This window comes from Diabrotica virgifera, chromosome 3 (genome assembly GCF_917563875.1).
Source record: "Diabrotica virgifera virgifera chromosome 3, PGI_DIABVI_V3a".
NCBI classification, from domain to species: Eukaryota; Metazoa; Arthropoda; class Insecta; order Coleoptera; family Chrysomelidae; genus Diabrotica; species Diabrotica virgifera.
In genome coordinates, this window is record NC_065445.1 from 96,395,594 (window position 1) to 96,413,464 (window position 17,871).

The 17,871-nt window shown below is 30.1% G+C and overlaps 1 protein-coding gene across 3 annotated transcripts in view; it reads right to left on the reverse strand.

Moving 5' to 3' along the window:
• The window catches only part of LOC126881954 (facilitated trehalose transporter Tret1-like), a 44,262-nt gene extending 26,730 nt beyond the window's left edge, over positions 1-17,532 (reverse strand). The window contains exons 1-2 of one of the 3 annotated variants that reach the window (XM_050646695.1): positions 17,396-17,532; positions 6,617-6,792 (exon numbers count right to left, since the gene is read on the reverse strand). In XM_050646695.1, the coding sequence (XP_050502652.1) occupies positions 6,617-6,676 (60 nt within the window). In that variant the 5' untranslated portion in view covers positions 6,677-6,792; positions 17,396-17,532. Of the gene's footprint in view, positions 1-6,616; positions 6,793-17,395 lie in introns of those variants that run through there. The other 2 variants (XM_050646696.1, XM_050646697.1) reach the window with 2 other exon arrangements.
• Positions 17,533-17,871: the final 339 nt, after the last annotated feature.

Below are 17,871 nucleotides of genomic sequence, written 5' to 3' on the forward strand. Positions count from 1 at the left end.
TTTTTAGAGATTTTTTTGGGGATTCTCCCAATTTTATAGACTTTGAAATTTCGAATTTTTACAAATATTAGATTAATTCGTTTGTGTAATCAATTCTGAAGACACTTCCAGTCAACTTTTAAGCCGCCGCGCGTCGCACTATATGGTGCGTATCACCAAATGGTGGTCGCACTATATAGTGCATAATATCAGGGTGTAACAAAAAGGCAAGTCATAAATTAAATCACATATTCATGGACCAAAAATAGTTCAACTGAACCTAACTTAGCTTAGTACAAATGTGTAGATAAAAAAAGATACCGCCCTTTGAAGTTACAAAATGAAAATCGGTATTTTCCCAATATATCGAAAAAATTTTTATTGATGTGACATCTTAAAAAAACTAAAATTTGTGCACCCCTTAACAATTTTATGGAGTGTTTTTCCCTTTACCTCCCTCCTATTTGCAATATTTGTGTACGTTCCAATTAGATTATTATTGTGGTACCATTAGTTAAACAAAATGTTTTTAAAACTTATTTTGTCTCTTAGTACTTTTTCTATAAGCCAGTTTTATCGAGATATTTTGAACATTTGTAAAATTCAACACATATTTTTACATGGTTAAGTAAAGTTATAGAGACCTGGTAATAACCATTTAACCCTTAACTTGACAATGTGTATCTTAATACACACGTATTTTAGATTTTTTTTTACAAAGTTTAAACCTCCAAATCAGCGTAGATATTGTAATGTGTATTTCGATACACCTCTGTTCCTTGTACAGGTAACTACGCTGTTGTAATTTTTATATTTGGCGGAATAAATTTGTCAACTTTTTATAGGTTAGTTCTGTGACGACCGTTGGCCGGGTTCAATTTACCACCCGTGTTGAGCTGCCCCACTTGCAAAAATTAAAAACCAAATAGCCCTGATTTATGAGCTATTTATGAGCTTTCATATTCCGCAAACTAAAAATTTTGAGCTCGTTCCACTGAGCAGGAATTTAATACTTTTAATACTTTAGTGGGGGGGGGGGCTGAGTCAGCCCCCCCACTACTTAAAAATAGGAATATTGAATCGGTTTTTGCGGCAGAATTACGAGCTATTTATGAGCTCTTGAAATTATATAGTTTCGATTTTTGAGCTCATCCCCTTCACCCCCAAACAACCCTTAAATTGATTTAACTTAAGAGAAAAATGCTGAGAAAACTTAAAATATATCGTATTGCGGATATAATTCCTATAGCTTATATACTCTAAGAAAAACTATTAAATCGCGTGCATTTCGATTATTGAGCTACAACCCCTTCGCAAGAAAACTACCCTATCTTCCCGGCTTAAGAAAAAGTTGTACTTAAGTGCATTAAATTAATTATTTGGCGACTACAGATCATTTAATAATTTATAAGCTTCCAAATTACGCACATTTAGATCAGTAAATTGCAATTTATTTTGTATAGTGCAGTCACTAAAGGTAAAAATCAACGATCAGTGGAACGAGCTCAAAATTTTTAGTTTGCGGAATATGAAATCTCATAAATAGCTCATAAATCATGGCTATTTGTTTTTTGATTTTTGCAAGTGGGGGGGGGGGCAGCTCAACACGGGTCAATTTACCACCTTTTCCCAAGATAACGGTAGTTTTGTGGCGATTTGTAAAGTTATTTTAATTCTGTGAATAAAATCGAATAAGGTAAGCATTGTCCTGTAGTAATATGTCAATAGTTTCGTAATTTAGTTGTTTGATAAAATGTGAGCTTCGTCTAAAAAACATGTGTATTTAAATTCACATCGCCAATAACACGAACAACAATAAATGTGAATTTAAATACACACTGCCCGTTTTAGACCATTTAAATAAGAACGACGAGTAATACGTGTCCAGGGTAGTACTCGCTGAATTGTTAACTGTATAAAATTAATTAATTTTGTGATTTTATTTAAATGTATTCCAATAAGTTTTAGTAATGGGCGCTGGGTATTAGTTTCAAGTTCGTCTTTGTTTCAGATTATGGCTTCCAACAGAACAAAGAGAATATACAATTAGCAACTCAACAAATAAATGATGAGGAGGATTGTGAGTATAATATTTTAGTTCCCAATAGAAATATTGACTCAGATATTGAAAGTGATAATGAAGAATATATTATGTTACCGTCCGCCCTTTAGCATATCCTGTAATAGAGGGTGTTGATGACGGTGAATTAGAAAATTCATCTAAGTTTACTATTTTATCGAATATATTGCTCGAAAACGAGGAGATCTTGGAAAACGAAGCAAACAATGAAAAGGTAGAAAATGCAGAAGGTGCTAAAACAACGAGCTAGATGAGCGTATTGGGTATGTTATAGATGAAACCTTAGCAGATGAGCTTGATCATAAACCTCTCAATTTAAAAAAGAACAAACAACAACAAAAAGTTCAAAAGAAAAACAAAACCAAGAAAGCGAAAATATACAGCTGGACAGAGGAACCTTTTAGCTACCCGGTAGATATTGAAGAGGATAATTTTCAAGTTCCAGACGAGATTTTATCTCCAATTCATTACTTTAAAATGTTTTTTGATGATATGAATTTTTGATGATATAAAAGAACAAAAACTTTAATCTTTTTTCCATAATCGACAGCTTGCTCCGTAAAAATAAAAAACTTGGAACACCTTCAAATGAGGACATCGCTGTTCCAAAAAAAAGAACAAGAACCATATTTCAACCCCGGCCAGAAGGTGATACAAGATTTGATAATTTCGGACACCTTCCACAATTTTCCACCAAGGGCCGATGTCGCAATTGTGTAAATTAGTGCAGTCACTGAAGGTGAATATGAGCTATTACCTCCGATTTCGTTGAACCTCCATCGATTTGCACGAAAATTGGTGAGTGGTTAGAGGATATCTCAAGGAACAAAAGTGACATGGTGCCAACTTGCGCTTTTACCCTGGGGGTGCATGCCACCCCTCCTCGGGGGTGAAAATTATTTTATAAAAAATAACCCCACAATTCGATAGAGCGAGAAATTATAAGCAAAATTTGTTATATAAAGTTATTAAAATAAATCAAAACTTTTTGAGTTATTAAAGATCAAACATTTTAATTTTTCGTGAGAAAAATGCATGTTTTAACCGATTTTTCATAAATAACTCAAAAACTATAAGTTTTTACAAAAAAGTTATTATTGTCAAAATTGAGGCTAATAAAAGATCAAATAAATTCCTTACTAGAAAAACCTTTCAATGTTACTGAAAGTGAGTTATAGGTAATTGAATGTATATTTCTTTCGTCGAGTACCCAAATCTAAGTATTCAAGCTTAAATACCGGGAAAATGATGCATTTTATAACATGAACTTATTAAACATTTGTCAAAGCTCATTCAAATATCTATCAAATAAGTGCTCGAACAAGTTGATAGCATTAAAGTTTATGCACCAAAAATGTTTCAAAATGTATCTTTTAAAAAATTTTCTAAAAAATGTTATTGTTTTTTTGTAAATAAATCCGTTTAATTTTAAAGTAGCAAGTTCATCTAATAACTGGTTAAAATTTTATTCCAAGAGCTATTAACAAACGTCAAAATAGTCATTTATACCTCTTACTTTTTTAAAAATAAAAGGTTAAATGGCCCCGGTTACATGGTTCTCGCAGCAAAATTGAAATTTTAAACGTTTCTATCTCGGTTATTTTTTACTCTACGAAAATAGTAAAATGGGTAAAGTATTTGTTACAGAAAAACCTAAAATTTAGTTATTTATCATTTTTTACGTATATTGAGTATTTTTGGAGTTATTATCAAAAGAAAATGAAAAGTACGATAATTCTAAAAATTCTGATTTTTTAAATTATACCTTTTTTTTAAATATGCATTCTAAACCGGTCAAATTTGTGGAAATAAGTAACTATGATAACATAAAGAAATTCTTGTGAGGATTACTACAAATTTTAATTTTTGCGGAAATGGCGTATGTTTAGTTTTTAACTTTTTCCTAAAAAAATCGAAAGGGTTCTCTTATTTTCATCATAACTTGCTTAATTTTGATGCTATTAACTTCTACTGAAGCTTATTTGATAGGTATTCCGAAGTACTTTGACAAGTGTTTTACAAGTATATTCTATAAAATGCACTGTTTTCCCGTTATGTAAGCTTGAATACTTAGATTTGAGTACTCGTTGAAAACAATATACATTCAATTACCCACAACTCACTTTAAAATAACATTAGTTTAGTTCTTTAAGTAGGGAGTGTATTAAATTTTTTATTATCTTTAATTTTGGTAATAATAGCTTTTTTACAAAAGCTTATAGTTTTTGAGAAATACGTGAAAAACAGCTTTAAAACATGCATTTTTTTAAGAAAAAATAAAATCATTGATATTTAATAACTCAAAAAGTATTGATTTATGTTAATAACTTTATATAACAAATTTTGCTTAGAAGTTGCCCCTCTATCGATTTCTGGTATTATTTTTAATAAAAAAATTTCACCCCCGAGAAGGGGTGGCAACCACCCCCAGGGTAAAAGCGCAAGTTAACATCATGTCACCTTTGTTCCTTGAAGTATCTTCTAACTACTTACCAATTTTCATGAAAATCGATAAAGGTTCAACGAAATCGGAGGTGAAAACCTTCAGTGACTCCACTAAATATCCAAACACATATAAAATGTACGAAATGTGACGTACGTCTTTATTTTGTGTCAAAACGAAATTGTTTTTACGATTTCCATATGAGCAAGTAATCATTGTAATATATTTGTTAGTAAAATAAATCAGTACAACCCTGGGTGTTCTTTCATTTTTCCACCTAATTTTAATTTCGAAAACAAGTACTAAAATTGGTAATGTGTATTGTAATACACACATATTGTTTTAGGGTTTCTTGGCGTTGTGCATTCAGATACCTACCTACAAATCAAAGTCAAAATTTGTTAAAAAAAAAGTTTATTAGTGAAAATGTATTAATTGACGACCCACTTCAACAAATAATGTCAGAAATAATTTTTATTTTGCGTATTTCTTGTTTTGGCACGTTAAGGGTTAAAAATATGTCTTAGATTTTACAAATGAAGGGCTAGAGGGAAAAACGATGAATGTCAATTTTTGGTCATTCTTTTAGCTTAGAAAGAGTACTATCAACCTGTGAATGGCTAAGGGGAAATAAAGACGATAAAATCACGTCACAAAATCACGTCACAAAATTGGACGCAAGTGGGAAAAACAATGAATATGTAACTTTGTTTCTTATTTTACCGAAAATGCTTACAGATAGACATTCATCATTCTTCCCCCTGACCCTTCAAATGTTTAAAATATCTAGATAAAAACTGGCTTATCAAAAAAGTATTACAAGGCAAAAAAAATTTAAAAACATTTTTTAACTTATGGTACCTACCATAATAATAATTTAATTGGAACGTACATAAATATTTGGGGGAGTTTAAGGGAACCAAATTCCCATAAAATTTTTATGGGGTGTACAAATTCACTATAATTTTTTTTAATGTTTCTGCCATAAGAATGCCACATGTTCATTTTCAATAAAAATCTCTAATAGTTTTCGATATATTGGAAAAAATCTATTTTCATTTTGTAGCTTCAAAGGGCAACTATAAATTGTTTATGTGTATATTTGTACGAAGGTATGTAAGTTAGGTTCAATCGAACTCTACTTGGTCCCAGAATATGTGATTTAATTTATGACCTGCCTTTTGGTTTTCTTACACCCTGTATATAAAATCAAAGTTTGGTCTTAATTTTCAGAGTAAACTAATTGTAAGGCCAAAGGTTTACCATGTCTGTAAGGTTTTCTTCCTGGTTTTTTCCTCGTGATTTACTAACAAGAGAATTTTACTGTCATCATTGCACGTGGTTGTATTTCTAAGAACGAATCACATGCTATGATTTTTCTGACCGTAGGCCAAAAATTTCGAGCCAATTATTTTTAAATGCATCCATTTTTTTTCGAATCCTGAGAAAACTAATAGGTAAGTGTTTTTGAAAAATTTAAACGCAGAATGAAAGACTGCAATCTTACAGAGAGCCGAAAGTGAAAACTTATAATATTATGTTAATTTTAATAAGTTACAGGGATGAAAAAAAAATTTAGTGTGATTTTTAATTTCAAATATCTCATTCAAAAGAAACTTTTGGTTTATTCTAAGGGACTTTGGGCCCTCGGTAATAATGTAATCTTTCATTCTGTGTGTAAATTTTTCAAAAATATTTATTAGTTTTCTTAGGATTCGAAAAAAAATGAATGCATTTAGAAAGCATTGGTGAATTTTGCACCTACGTTCTAAAATTAAAGTTGATTTTATGTAATCGAATGAACTTGCCAATAATAATCCCAGGAACTCGTAAATATTGGCAATATTATTTTAAAGTCATGTATTTAAATTTGTACTTATAGGTAATATTATAAATATGTCTGAATATGAATGAGTCAGATAAAATTAAATTATTAGAAGAATTTTTTTACCAAGCAGCAAAAGAAAAATGTGTTTAATTTATTAATGTGTTGTATTTTGACAACGATTTCCGAAGTGGAAGTCGAAACGTTAAATAAACTTAATTCCAAACTTAAATTGGTGCATATTCAGAAATAAAATAGTAAAAAACATAAAATAATACAAAACATTTACCTGTTTTAAAATAGACCTGTGGCCACATTCTTTGGTAAATTCATCTTTAATTTTGGCCATTTTGAATGTTCTCGAACCCTGTGTTTTTGCCCTCGCACCTCTCGTGAGTGAAAGTATTTCACACGTATTCGTAATCCACACCGCAGCTGCCGATGTTATCCGCTATCAAATAAATCCTTTCAAAAACATCAAATCGTTATCTATCTACTAATTCGTAATTCATAATTAAATGAAAAAAATCTAGAGATAAGCTGTTTATTGAATAAATATTTAGTAAAAAATCTCACGAGCTGCGATAGACAACAATATTTTCTATATTTAAACGAGGAAATTAGACTGAAGAAAATATAATAGTTTTTTCTGTAGAGCTTCAAATTGACAAATTAGATTTTTAGTGCCTACAATAACAGCAAATCCGATAAGATGTAAATTAGAGGTGAATTGTCAGATATAGTCCAGAGTAATAAGGATTTTCTCGGGACACTCAAAGATTCAGGTAGCTAACTACTTTTTTAGTTATTTTAGACCTATAGGAAGAAAACCTACCTGTTTCCTGCCTAGAGTTCGCGTCCGTTTTTAATTATTAACAACTTAGTGCAAAAATCGCGATTTTTTCGATTTTTTGCACTCCATTCAAAAGCTAAATAGTCGACATAAAATTACAAAATTCAGTATTTTAGAACATTGAAAAACCTTCTAAAATGCCAATTTTGGAAAGTTAAAAAGTTAATTTGTTGCTATGCAAACTGCAAAATAAATGAAAATCGTTATTTGTTAATAACTTTTACTAAAACTACCTTAGAACTTTAGTGTTTCACCCAAAGTTGAGTATTGGCGTACTTAACAAACCTTCAAAATTTGAGACCGATCCATTAATTAGTTTAAGAGTTATTCTATTTGTTTATACCAGAGACCTTTATTTTGCAATAATATAAGACAGAAAATAATGAAGATATGGCAATTCTGAGTATTCCAAATGAAAGTAGAAGAGTGATAGTATCAAAATGTATTAAAAGAGACAAAAAAAATAATTAATATAGTCAAAAATCCTAATGCCAAATTTTTGAAATTTTGTGATTTATAAACATTAAAAATAACTTTAAAAATGTTGTCCGTACAAACAATTTTTTTATATATTCGAAAAGATAGTATTTTAACACGAATTTTCAAATAAAAAAATTTAGCCTGGGTTCATTTGTGACAAAGTTAGTCATATGTTTTTTTTTTAATTCACAGCTAATTTGTTTATGATACTTAATTAAGTAATCTCATTAATGTCATTTTAAAGAATGGGATTTGTATTTTTTCTTAAAATTTGCACAAACATAGTACCTTCACAGCACCCTCTACGATTTTTCAAAAATGCAGTTCAAACGATTACTAGGGGGAACCTACAAATCCACCGAGTAAAAATACCGAAAAAGCAATTTCAAACGAATATAATTTTCTTTATCTCCGGATCAACTCATTGGATTTTGATCTTTCTTTTTTTAATTTGTATGTAATTTCTACGTACATTACAAATATGCAATTTGTTTATAAATTTATGAATTATTAAACAGTCATAATTTGTTTAAACAATTCTTGAAAAAATATTTTTTTTGCAGAAATCTATTTTTAAATCATTATATTAAATTATATTAAATATCATTAATGATCATAGAAAAAGTTAAAGTACACTTTAATAAATAAATGATTTTTATTAGATAATTATTTATTGAAGATAATTTATTTATTAAAGTATACCTTAACTTTCTCTATGATTAATAACGATATGATTAAAATCATGGATCTTTGGGAAACAATTATTTTTTCAAAAATTGTTTAAACAAATTAGACTGTTTATTAATTAATAAATGTCTAGACAAATTGCATATTTGTAATGTACAGAAAAATTAAGTACAAATTACAAAAAAGAACGAATCAAAATATATTCAGTAGATTCCGCGATATAGAAAATGATAGTAGTTTTAAGTTGCCTTATTTAGTTTTTGAACTCGCGTATTTGTCGGCTCCCAGCTTCCCCTTCCCCTTCACTTACCACGACTAGTCACCAATTGAACTACATTTTTAAAAATTTAGTTCTCTAAATCTGATATGTAAAATGATTTTTCTACGGACAATATTTTTACTATATTTTAACAATATTTATTCAATATTTTTAAAGTTATTCTAAATGTTTATAAACTACAAAATTTCACAAATTTGGCATTAGGATTTTTGCCTATATTAGATAATTTTTTTATCTTTTTTTAGTACATTTTCTTAGCATCAGTTTTCTACTTTCATTTGGCATACGCAGAATTGCCCTATCTTCATTATTTTCTGTCTTATGTTATTGCAAAATAAAGATCTCTGGGATTAACAATTAGAATAACTCTTAAACTAATTAATGGATCGGTCTCAAATTTTGAGGGTTTATTAAGTACCCCAATACCCTACTTTGGGTGAAACACTAAAGTTCTAAGGTAGTTTTAGTAAAAGTTATTAACAAATAACGATTTCCACTTATTTTTCAATTTGCTTAGCAACAAATTGACTTTTTAACTTTCAAAAATCGGCATTTTGAAGGTTTTTTAATGTTCTAAAAAATTAAATTTTGTAATTTTATGTCAACTATTTAGCTTTTGAATGGGGTGCAAAAAATCGAAAAATCGCGATTTTTGCACTAAATTGTTAATACAGTGAAACTTGGATAATTCGAATCTCAGGGGACCGTTAAATAAATTCGAATTATCCAAAAATTCGAATTAAAAAATAAATCTACAAAAACAACGATTACCTACAAAAACACCTGCAAATGATAAATATCAGTAATTGATCAGCAAAAAAACAGTAGTTGATCATTTTTATCGCTTGGAGATGTTTTTGTTCCTATTATTACCCGAGTTTTGTCAACCTAAAAAAATGGGCCAACAAAATTCGGCCAAAAATACTAATAATTAAAACATTTGCAAGCTATAAAAAAGACCGACTTTATTTTTTTCCAAAGAGATCCGAAATTTTTAGCTGCGTTTTAGAATTTAGTTCTCAGTAATGACAAAAGATTCTTAGATATTCAGAAAAGATAGTAGAAAAGTTCGAATTATCCAAAATATAATTCGAATTATTCACGACTTTTTACCATTACTTATATAGGAAATGCTAGGGACCAGAATAAAAATTCGAATTAAAGAAGATTTCGAATTATGGAAGTTCGAATTAAACAGGTTCCACTGTAATTAAAAAACGGACACGAACTCTAGGCAGCAAACAGGTAGGTTTTCTTCCTATAGGTCTACAATAACTAAAAAAGTAGTCAGCTACCTGGATCTTTGAGTGTTCCGAACATGGTCTATTACTAGCTCATTACTCTGGAGTAATAATAGAACAAGTGATGAAGTTTAAATATCTAGGCATCACACTATCTAGCTACGGAAAGCTCGAAACAGAAGTGGAGGTCCAAGTGAATAGAGCAAACACTGCCACAGGTTGCTTGAATAAAACAATACTTATGGAGAAATAAAAATATCGGAAAAGAAACGAAAGGCAGAATTTACACCACAGTCATCAGACAAATAATGACATATGCGGAAGAAACACAACCTGATACAGAGAGGGCAAAAAGAAAGCTAGAAAAAGCAGAGATGAAAACTCTTCGAAAAATCGAGGGTAAGACATTATGGGACAGAGCTATAAGTACAGATATACGACGGAAATGCAAAGTGCACAACATTAATAACTTGGTAAGAAACAGAAAGGTAGAATGGAATGACCACATAAGCCGAATGACAACAAATAGAGTAGTAAGGACGGCGAAAGACTGTTCCTCGATAGGAAGACGATCAATGGAAATGCCAAGAAAATTAGTCATGTCTATGCAAAAAGAAAAAGAAGAGTTTAACAGACTTCTTCTGAGTAGATAACTAAGTAATTATAGCCACTCTCAACAAAATAAGAAAATGAATAGAAAATATGAAAAAAATGGGTTCTATTTTACGGTAAATAAATATAATAGGTATTATCTCTACAGTGCAGTAATTGAAGGTTTTCACCTCCGATTTCGTTGAACCTTCCTCGATTTTCATGAAAATTGGTGAGCAGTTAGATACCTCAAGGAACAAAGGTGAGATGATGCCATCTTGCGCTTTTACCCTGAAGGTGAATGCCACCCCTTCTCGGGTGTGTAATTTTATTAAAAGTAATACCATAAGGGGGACAAATTCTAAGCAAAATTTGTTATATAAAGTTATCAATATTAATCAATACTTTTTGAAGGATTAAAGATCAAAGATTTTAATTTTCCGTAAAAAAATTTCATGTTTTAGAGCTGTTTTTCACGTACTTATAACTTAAAAACTATAAGCTTTTACAAAAAAGATATTATCACCAAAACTGAAGGCAATAAAAAATTGAATATACTCCTTACTTAAAAAGGTAAACTAGTGTTAATTCAAAGTGAGTTATGGGTAATTGAATGTATATTTTCTTCGACGAGTACTCAAATCTAAGCATTCAAGCTTAAGTAACGGGAAAACGATGCATTTTATAAAATAAACCGGCTAAACACTTATCAAAGTATGTACTTCGGAATACCTATCAAATGAGCTCCAGAAGAAGTAAATGGCACCAAAATTAAGCAAGTTAATGAAAACAAGAGAACCCTTTCGAATTTTTAGGAGAAAGTGAAAAATAAAACTACACCATTTCCACAAAAATTATAATTCTTACAAAACATTTCTTAATATTAGCATAGGTAATGATTTGAACAATTTTGACCGGTTTAGAATCCATATCCAGAATTTTTAAAATTATCGTAATTTTCATTTTCTTTTGATAATAACTCCCAAAATACTCCATACACGTAAAAAATTATATACAACCAAATTTTAGTTCTTTCCGTCTCAGATATATTACCTGTTTTACTATTTCTGTATGGTAAAAAATAACCGAGAAACGTGTAAATCATAAATTTTGCTGCGAGAACCATGTAATCGGGGCCATTTAACCTTTTATATAAAAAAAATGCGTGGTTTAAAAGATTAAGTTCTACGCGGTTTAATACTCCTTGGAATTAACTGTCAAATTGTTTTTAGGTAAACCTGATATCTTGAAAATTAACGGAAATATTAAAAAAAAAACTATAACATTTTTTGGAAAAAATTTTATAAGATATATTTTGAAAAATTTTTGGAGCATAAATTTTAATGCTGTCAACTTCTTCGGGAGCTCATTTGATAGATATTTCTAAGTTCTTTGACAAATGTTTAATAAGTTTATGTTATAAAATGCATCGTTTTCCTGTTATTTAAGCTTGAATACTTAGATTTGGGTACTCACCGAAAAAAATATATATTCAATTACCTATAACTCACTTTTATTTAACACTAAAATGTTTCTCTAGTAAGGAGTTTATTTAATTTTTTATTAGCTTCAATTTTGATAATAATAACTTTTTTGCAAAAACTTATAGTTTTTGAGTTATTTATGAAAAATCGGTTGAAAACATGCATTTTTCTCACGAAGATTTAAAATCTTTTATCTTTAATAACTCAAAAAGGTTTGATTTATTTTAATAACTTTATATAACAAATTTTGCTTATAATTTGTCCTTCTATCGAATAATGGGATTATTTCTAATAAAGTAATTTTCACCCTTGAGAAGGGGTGGTATGCACCCCTAGGGTAAAAGCACAAGTTGGCACCATGTCACCTTTGTTCCTTGAGATATCCTCTAACCAGTCACCAATTTTCATGCAAATCGATGGAGGTTCGACGAAATCGGAGGTAATAGTAGCTCATATCCACCTTCAGTGACTGCACTACTAAATGGAAGAAATATTTTATATGTCCATTACAGACATTTAAGACCTGCGCAGAACTTAAATATATTTAGGAAACATTAGGAAGCATAACTTCACTACTATGGTCACCAACTTCAAAAACGGACATGACAATCTACAAATCCGTGTATTATCTACAAAATCGTACGTTTTAACATAATATGGTGTTTCAAATGTATATTCGTGTTGTATATTGAGATTGGACTTTGGACCAAATGAGCTTCCTACGACTGGAGGATTAATAAGATAGAAGAAATAGAAGACACAAATCAAAAACTGCAATAAATTACGAAACTTGTCCAATTGAAACCCATCTTTGATCCAAGAAAAAAATGTATTGCTAAATATACAGAGGGGCACGAACAATTATGGAACAAATTAATGTTTTCGAAAATGGGAGGTTTTGGAGAGAAATCCCGAAACAGGTCGTTTTTTATTTTTAAATTATGATTTTTTGGCATGTACGTACTAGTGATTACATCATACTAGTGACTTCATCCATCTGGGTGTGATGACGTAATTAATAATTTTTTAAACGTGAATTGGGGTCGTGTGATAGCTCATTTAAAAGGATATTCAATTCTCTATTCAGAAATATAAATATTACAATAATTATATACAGGGTAGCCAAAAAAATAAATTTCGAATTAAATTAATTCACACAAAAAGAAGAATGCATGTAATTTATTTAATTCAAAATACATTTTACTGCTGTCAGAAAATAGAAAAAAATATTAGTTTCACAAATAAACATTGCTTTTCGCTTAAATTTAATGTTAAACTGTCACCGACCTGCCTCTTGGCAGTTTAAACATCTGATTTAAACGAAAAGCAATGTTTATTTGTCATATAATTATTTTTTCTGTGCTCTGAGAGCAATAAAATTGATTTTGAATTAAATAAATTACTGTCATTCTTCTTTTTGTGAATTAATTTAATTTACAAATTATGTTTTGGTTACCCTGTATAAATTATTATGTTAATGTTTATATTACTGAAAATAGAATTAAATAACCTTTCAAATAAACTATCCCACGACCGATTCGACCTAATCGACCTAATCGACCTGTTACGGGATTTCTCTCCAAAATATTTTATTCTCGAAAAAATGAATTTATTGCATAATTTTGCCCCTCACTATATATATCTACAAATTATTACCATTAAACTTAAGGCACATATGAAATTGTTTTACCAATCCATGTATACCCTGCTTAAATATTTTTTTGCACGATTGATCATTTTTGACTGTTTACCGTGACAGATTTTGCGTCAGTAGGTGACATTTACTAGCAACTCGACGGTAAGTAATCCAACTCGACGATAAGTACTCCAACTTGACGGTAAGTAATTCACTTACCGTCGAGTTAAAAAATCTCTTAATTTTAATTTATTTTTTGAAAGAATAAAGAAAACTAACGAATTATTTATTAATATTGAAACTTATGGTACAATTTGTTAAATTATTTGTGAACTAGAAATTCTTCATCCGGTGCTTCCATCAGAAATTTTTCAAATTGCTCCCGTGTAAAAATGCTCGCTTTCTTAGGCCTATAGCCAACATTTTTTCTCTTCAAATACGCGATCAAAGTTGAAAACTTGGAAATATCAATGACATCATAAAGAAAAACGGTGGATTTAATCATTGAATATTCTGCCCAGAGGTTTCCAGGAGCTTTCAACTGCATATGTCTTTGAACGAAATATGCAAATAGAGTATTTTCTTCGATTCTTAAATTCTTGCCTTCGCACCATTTTTTAAAGCTTTGGTAGGTATTTTGATAACGGATTTTGGATTTTTCGGGAATAATTGCGGAACACCCTTCTTCCCAAGCCCGTTCAATTTCTTCAAATTCACTTTCGCTCATATTTTAATTTATAATAATCAAAATTGTACTTAAAATTATTGACAACTAAATAAAAACTCAATTCTCCATTGTTGTTATGCACCCTAGTAACTACCTAACAACCAAAATATCTATCTTGATAAAATGAATGAAACTAGTCAATATGACGAAAATGTTTAATTTTATAATTTATAATGGTATCAATCGTGCAAAAAACGTATAAGCATATCGAACGTTAAGGGTAACCGATCTCAGACAATAATTGGAGTCGTCGCTCCGCTCCTCCTCCAAACAATTGTCTTCGATCGGTATAAAACCCTTACCGTTCTCCATACTTAATATACTATATGTGGCTTTTGCTCGAATAATTATTTTATACTTTTGTACCTCCTCATCTGACTGAAACCAAATTACCTCTTAACGCCTTTTTCGGTGCTCTAAAAATATGAAAATCGCAAGGCGATAAATCGGGATTAATATTATATCGGGATTATATTTTCCATTTATTTCTTTGCAGATTTTCCTCTCACTACTTTAGTATGGTAAGACCTAGCATTGTCATGGAGATGAAGGCCACTACGTGAGACCTTCCCTGGACATCCAAAATACTGCAATAACACTCACCAATCTTCCTTTACAATTCTGCTCACAAATAATTGTTTTAATAAAGTATGGTAGTAACAATCCGATACAAAAATTGAATAGTCGATACCAGTTTGTAAAAACATTAATTTATTCCATATTGCTATACGAAGTTGAAACACGGACTCTAGGAATTACAAGTATAGGGCGTATAGAAACCTTTGAGATGTGGATTTTCCGAAGAATGCTGAAGATCTCTTGGACAGAGCACGTGACCAACAACGAGGTGCTGAGAAGAATGGGGACTGAGAGAGAACTTCTAAATATTGTAAAAAACAGAAAAACGAGTTATCCAGGACTTATTTACAAAGGAGAAAGATACAATTTTTACGACTCATAATGGAAGGGAAAGTGGACGGAAGAAGAAGTAAAGGAAGAAGAAAACGCTCCTGACTGAAGAACGTAAGAGACTGGACAGGCATGGATACATATTATATACTAAGAACAGCTCAAGATAGAGAACGATTTGTTGCAGTTATAGTCCGTTCTTTAACGGTAAAATATTGCAAAACCTCTAAATTTTAAAGAACCGCTTGGATTGACATGAAATTTGGCATACACATAGCTAATAAGTCAAAGAAAAAAAGTGATATTGTGCCGATATGTGCTTTTGCCCTGGGGGTGGTTTTCACCCCCTTTTGGGGGTAAAAAAATATTCGTCCAAAGAAAGTCAGGAAATGGATAAACTGGCTAATTTTAAGTAACTTTTGTTCTATAGAGTTTTTTCACTAAGTCAAAACTTTTCGATTTATTTGGCAGTGAATATGTTCATTTTTTCAACAAAATAACCACGCTTTTAGACGGTTTTTCGCAAATAACTCAAATAGTAAGAATTTTGTCGAAAAAAATTCTTGGCAATAATATAGCCTGTAAAAAATTTTAAAAAATAGTGTATATATCTCGTTTTCTACACCTAGTAGAAGTAGAGTTATAGCTAATGAAAAAAAGGTTCATATTCGTCAAATTCCAAATGGAATACTTTAACGTGAAATAACCAAACATGAAGCACATTTCGGGGAAAACTCATTACAACCTATTTAAAGTGTTTAAAAAAAGCTTCATTTTTGTTTTATAAAAAAAATTTCTAGCATCAAAATTAAACAAGTTACGCTCAAAATAAAGTTAGTCCCTTTTCGTTTTGGTAAAAAAATCGAGAAAATCACCCCCTAATTAGTATCTTAAATGAACTTAATCGTTACGACTTCACAAGTTTCTTCACTTGTGTATATATTGTTTATATGATCTGTAAGTTTCATGGGTTCAAAGTCCTTATTATTGAAAGGGCTGTAGTTAAAAGGGGTTGAACGAGTCACTGATCACGAATGTATCCAATTTAGAAACACCAAATCTTAATCAATTTTTGTCTAACAGAAAAACAAAAAAATACATGATATTCAGAAAAGTAAATCTGACTTTTTTGTTTTTCGAGATTTTTGGTATCTCTAACAATTTTTAAGTTATTTTAAAAAAAAGCAGATGTTTCAAAATTTAAATTTTTAAAAATTTTACTTTGAAACCAAATTTTTTAAAAAATAAGCACTTTGAATCAATGAAACTTACAGATCATATAAACACAACATAATTAAAATAATTTGTGGAGCGGTAACGATTAATTTCATTTAAGTTGCTAATTAGGGGGTGGTCTTCCCGATTTTTTTTGCAAAAACAAAAGGGATCAACTTTATTTTGAGCGTAACTTGCTTAAATTTATTGCTATAAACTTTTTGTAAAAAGAGAAATAAAGCTTTTTTTAAACACTTTAAAAAAGTTATAATGAGTTTTCCCCAGAAAGTGCTTACTTTTTTGGATATTTCACGTCGAAAAATTCTATTTGAAATTTGGTAAATATGAATATATTTTTCATTGGCTATAACTCTGTTTCTACGAGATCCAGAGACCTAACGCTTACACCATTTTTTTTTTACTTTTTTATAGGCTATATTTTGCTAAGAACGAGTTTTTCGACAAAATACTTACTTTTTGAGTTATTTGCAAAAAACCGTCTAAAAATGTGGTTATTTTGTTGAAAAATGAACATATTCACTCGCAAATAACTCGAAAAGTGTTGACTTGGCGAAAAAGCTCTATAGAACAAAAGTTACTTAAAATTAGTCAATTTATCCATTTCGTGACTTATCTTGAACATATATTTTTTCACCCCCGAGTTGGGGTGAAACTCACCCCCAGGGCAAAAGCACACATCGGCACCATATCACTTTTTTTCTTCAACATGTTATCTATGCGTATGCCAAATTTCATGTCAATCCAAGCGGTTCTTTAAAATTTAGAGCATAAACCGTGAAAGAATGGACTATTATAGCCAACCTTCAGTAATGAAGAAGGCACCTTAAGAAGGAGAAGAAATAAAAATATCATAACAAATATAAATGTAAAAGTTAATCCAGTCATTCTTTTCCTGTTATTAAATTCATAATAAAATTTAAAATTACAAGTAGGTACAAACTTACCTTCTATTTAAAATACAAAATCTTATCGTAGAATGAATTATTAGGTAAACGACTTAAGTAGTCTAAACTGCCTTTTAATGAACCCAAAACTAAAGTAAAATAGGTATGTTATAGGTGTGTTAGAACAATGAAAAAAATATGTTGTGAATCTTATTTTCTTTTTTATCTTGCGCACAGCCTTAAATATGTTTTCATGTATTTTAGGCCTGGATCCCGAGTAACAAAAAAATGTTTATTAATAGCAAGCTGAAAATTTGTTAATAGTTTAACGGTGTCTAGCCAAACAAACTTTGATGTAGGGGAACACTGGAACAGGGAAGTTTTAATTGTGGAACGTAATTTGAATTGTGGAGCGTGTCATCCTGACAAGTTTATGATTGTGAAAACTAGCAGGTGGTTTTTAAGTTTAGTCAACAGCAAACTTTATATAATACATGAAAAAATGTTTGTCCGATAAATATGTTGGGCATTTTAAT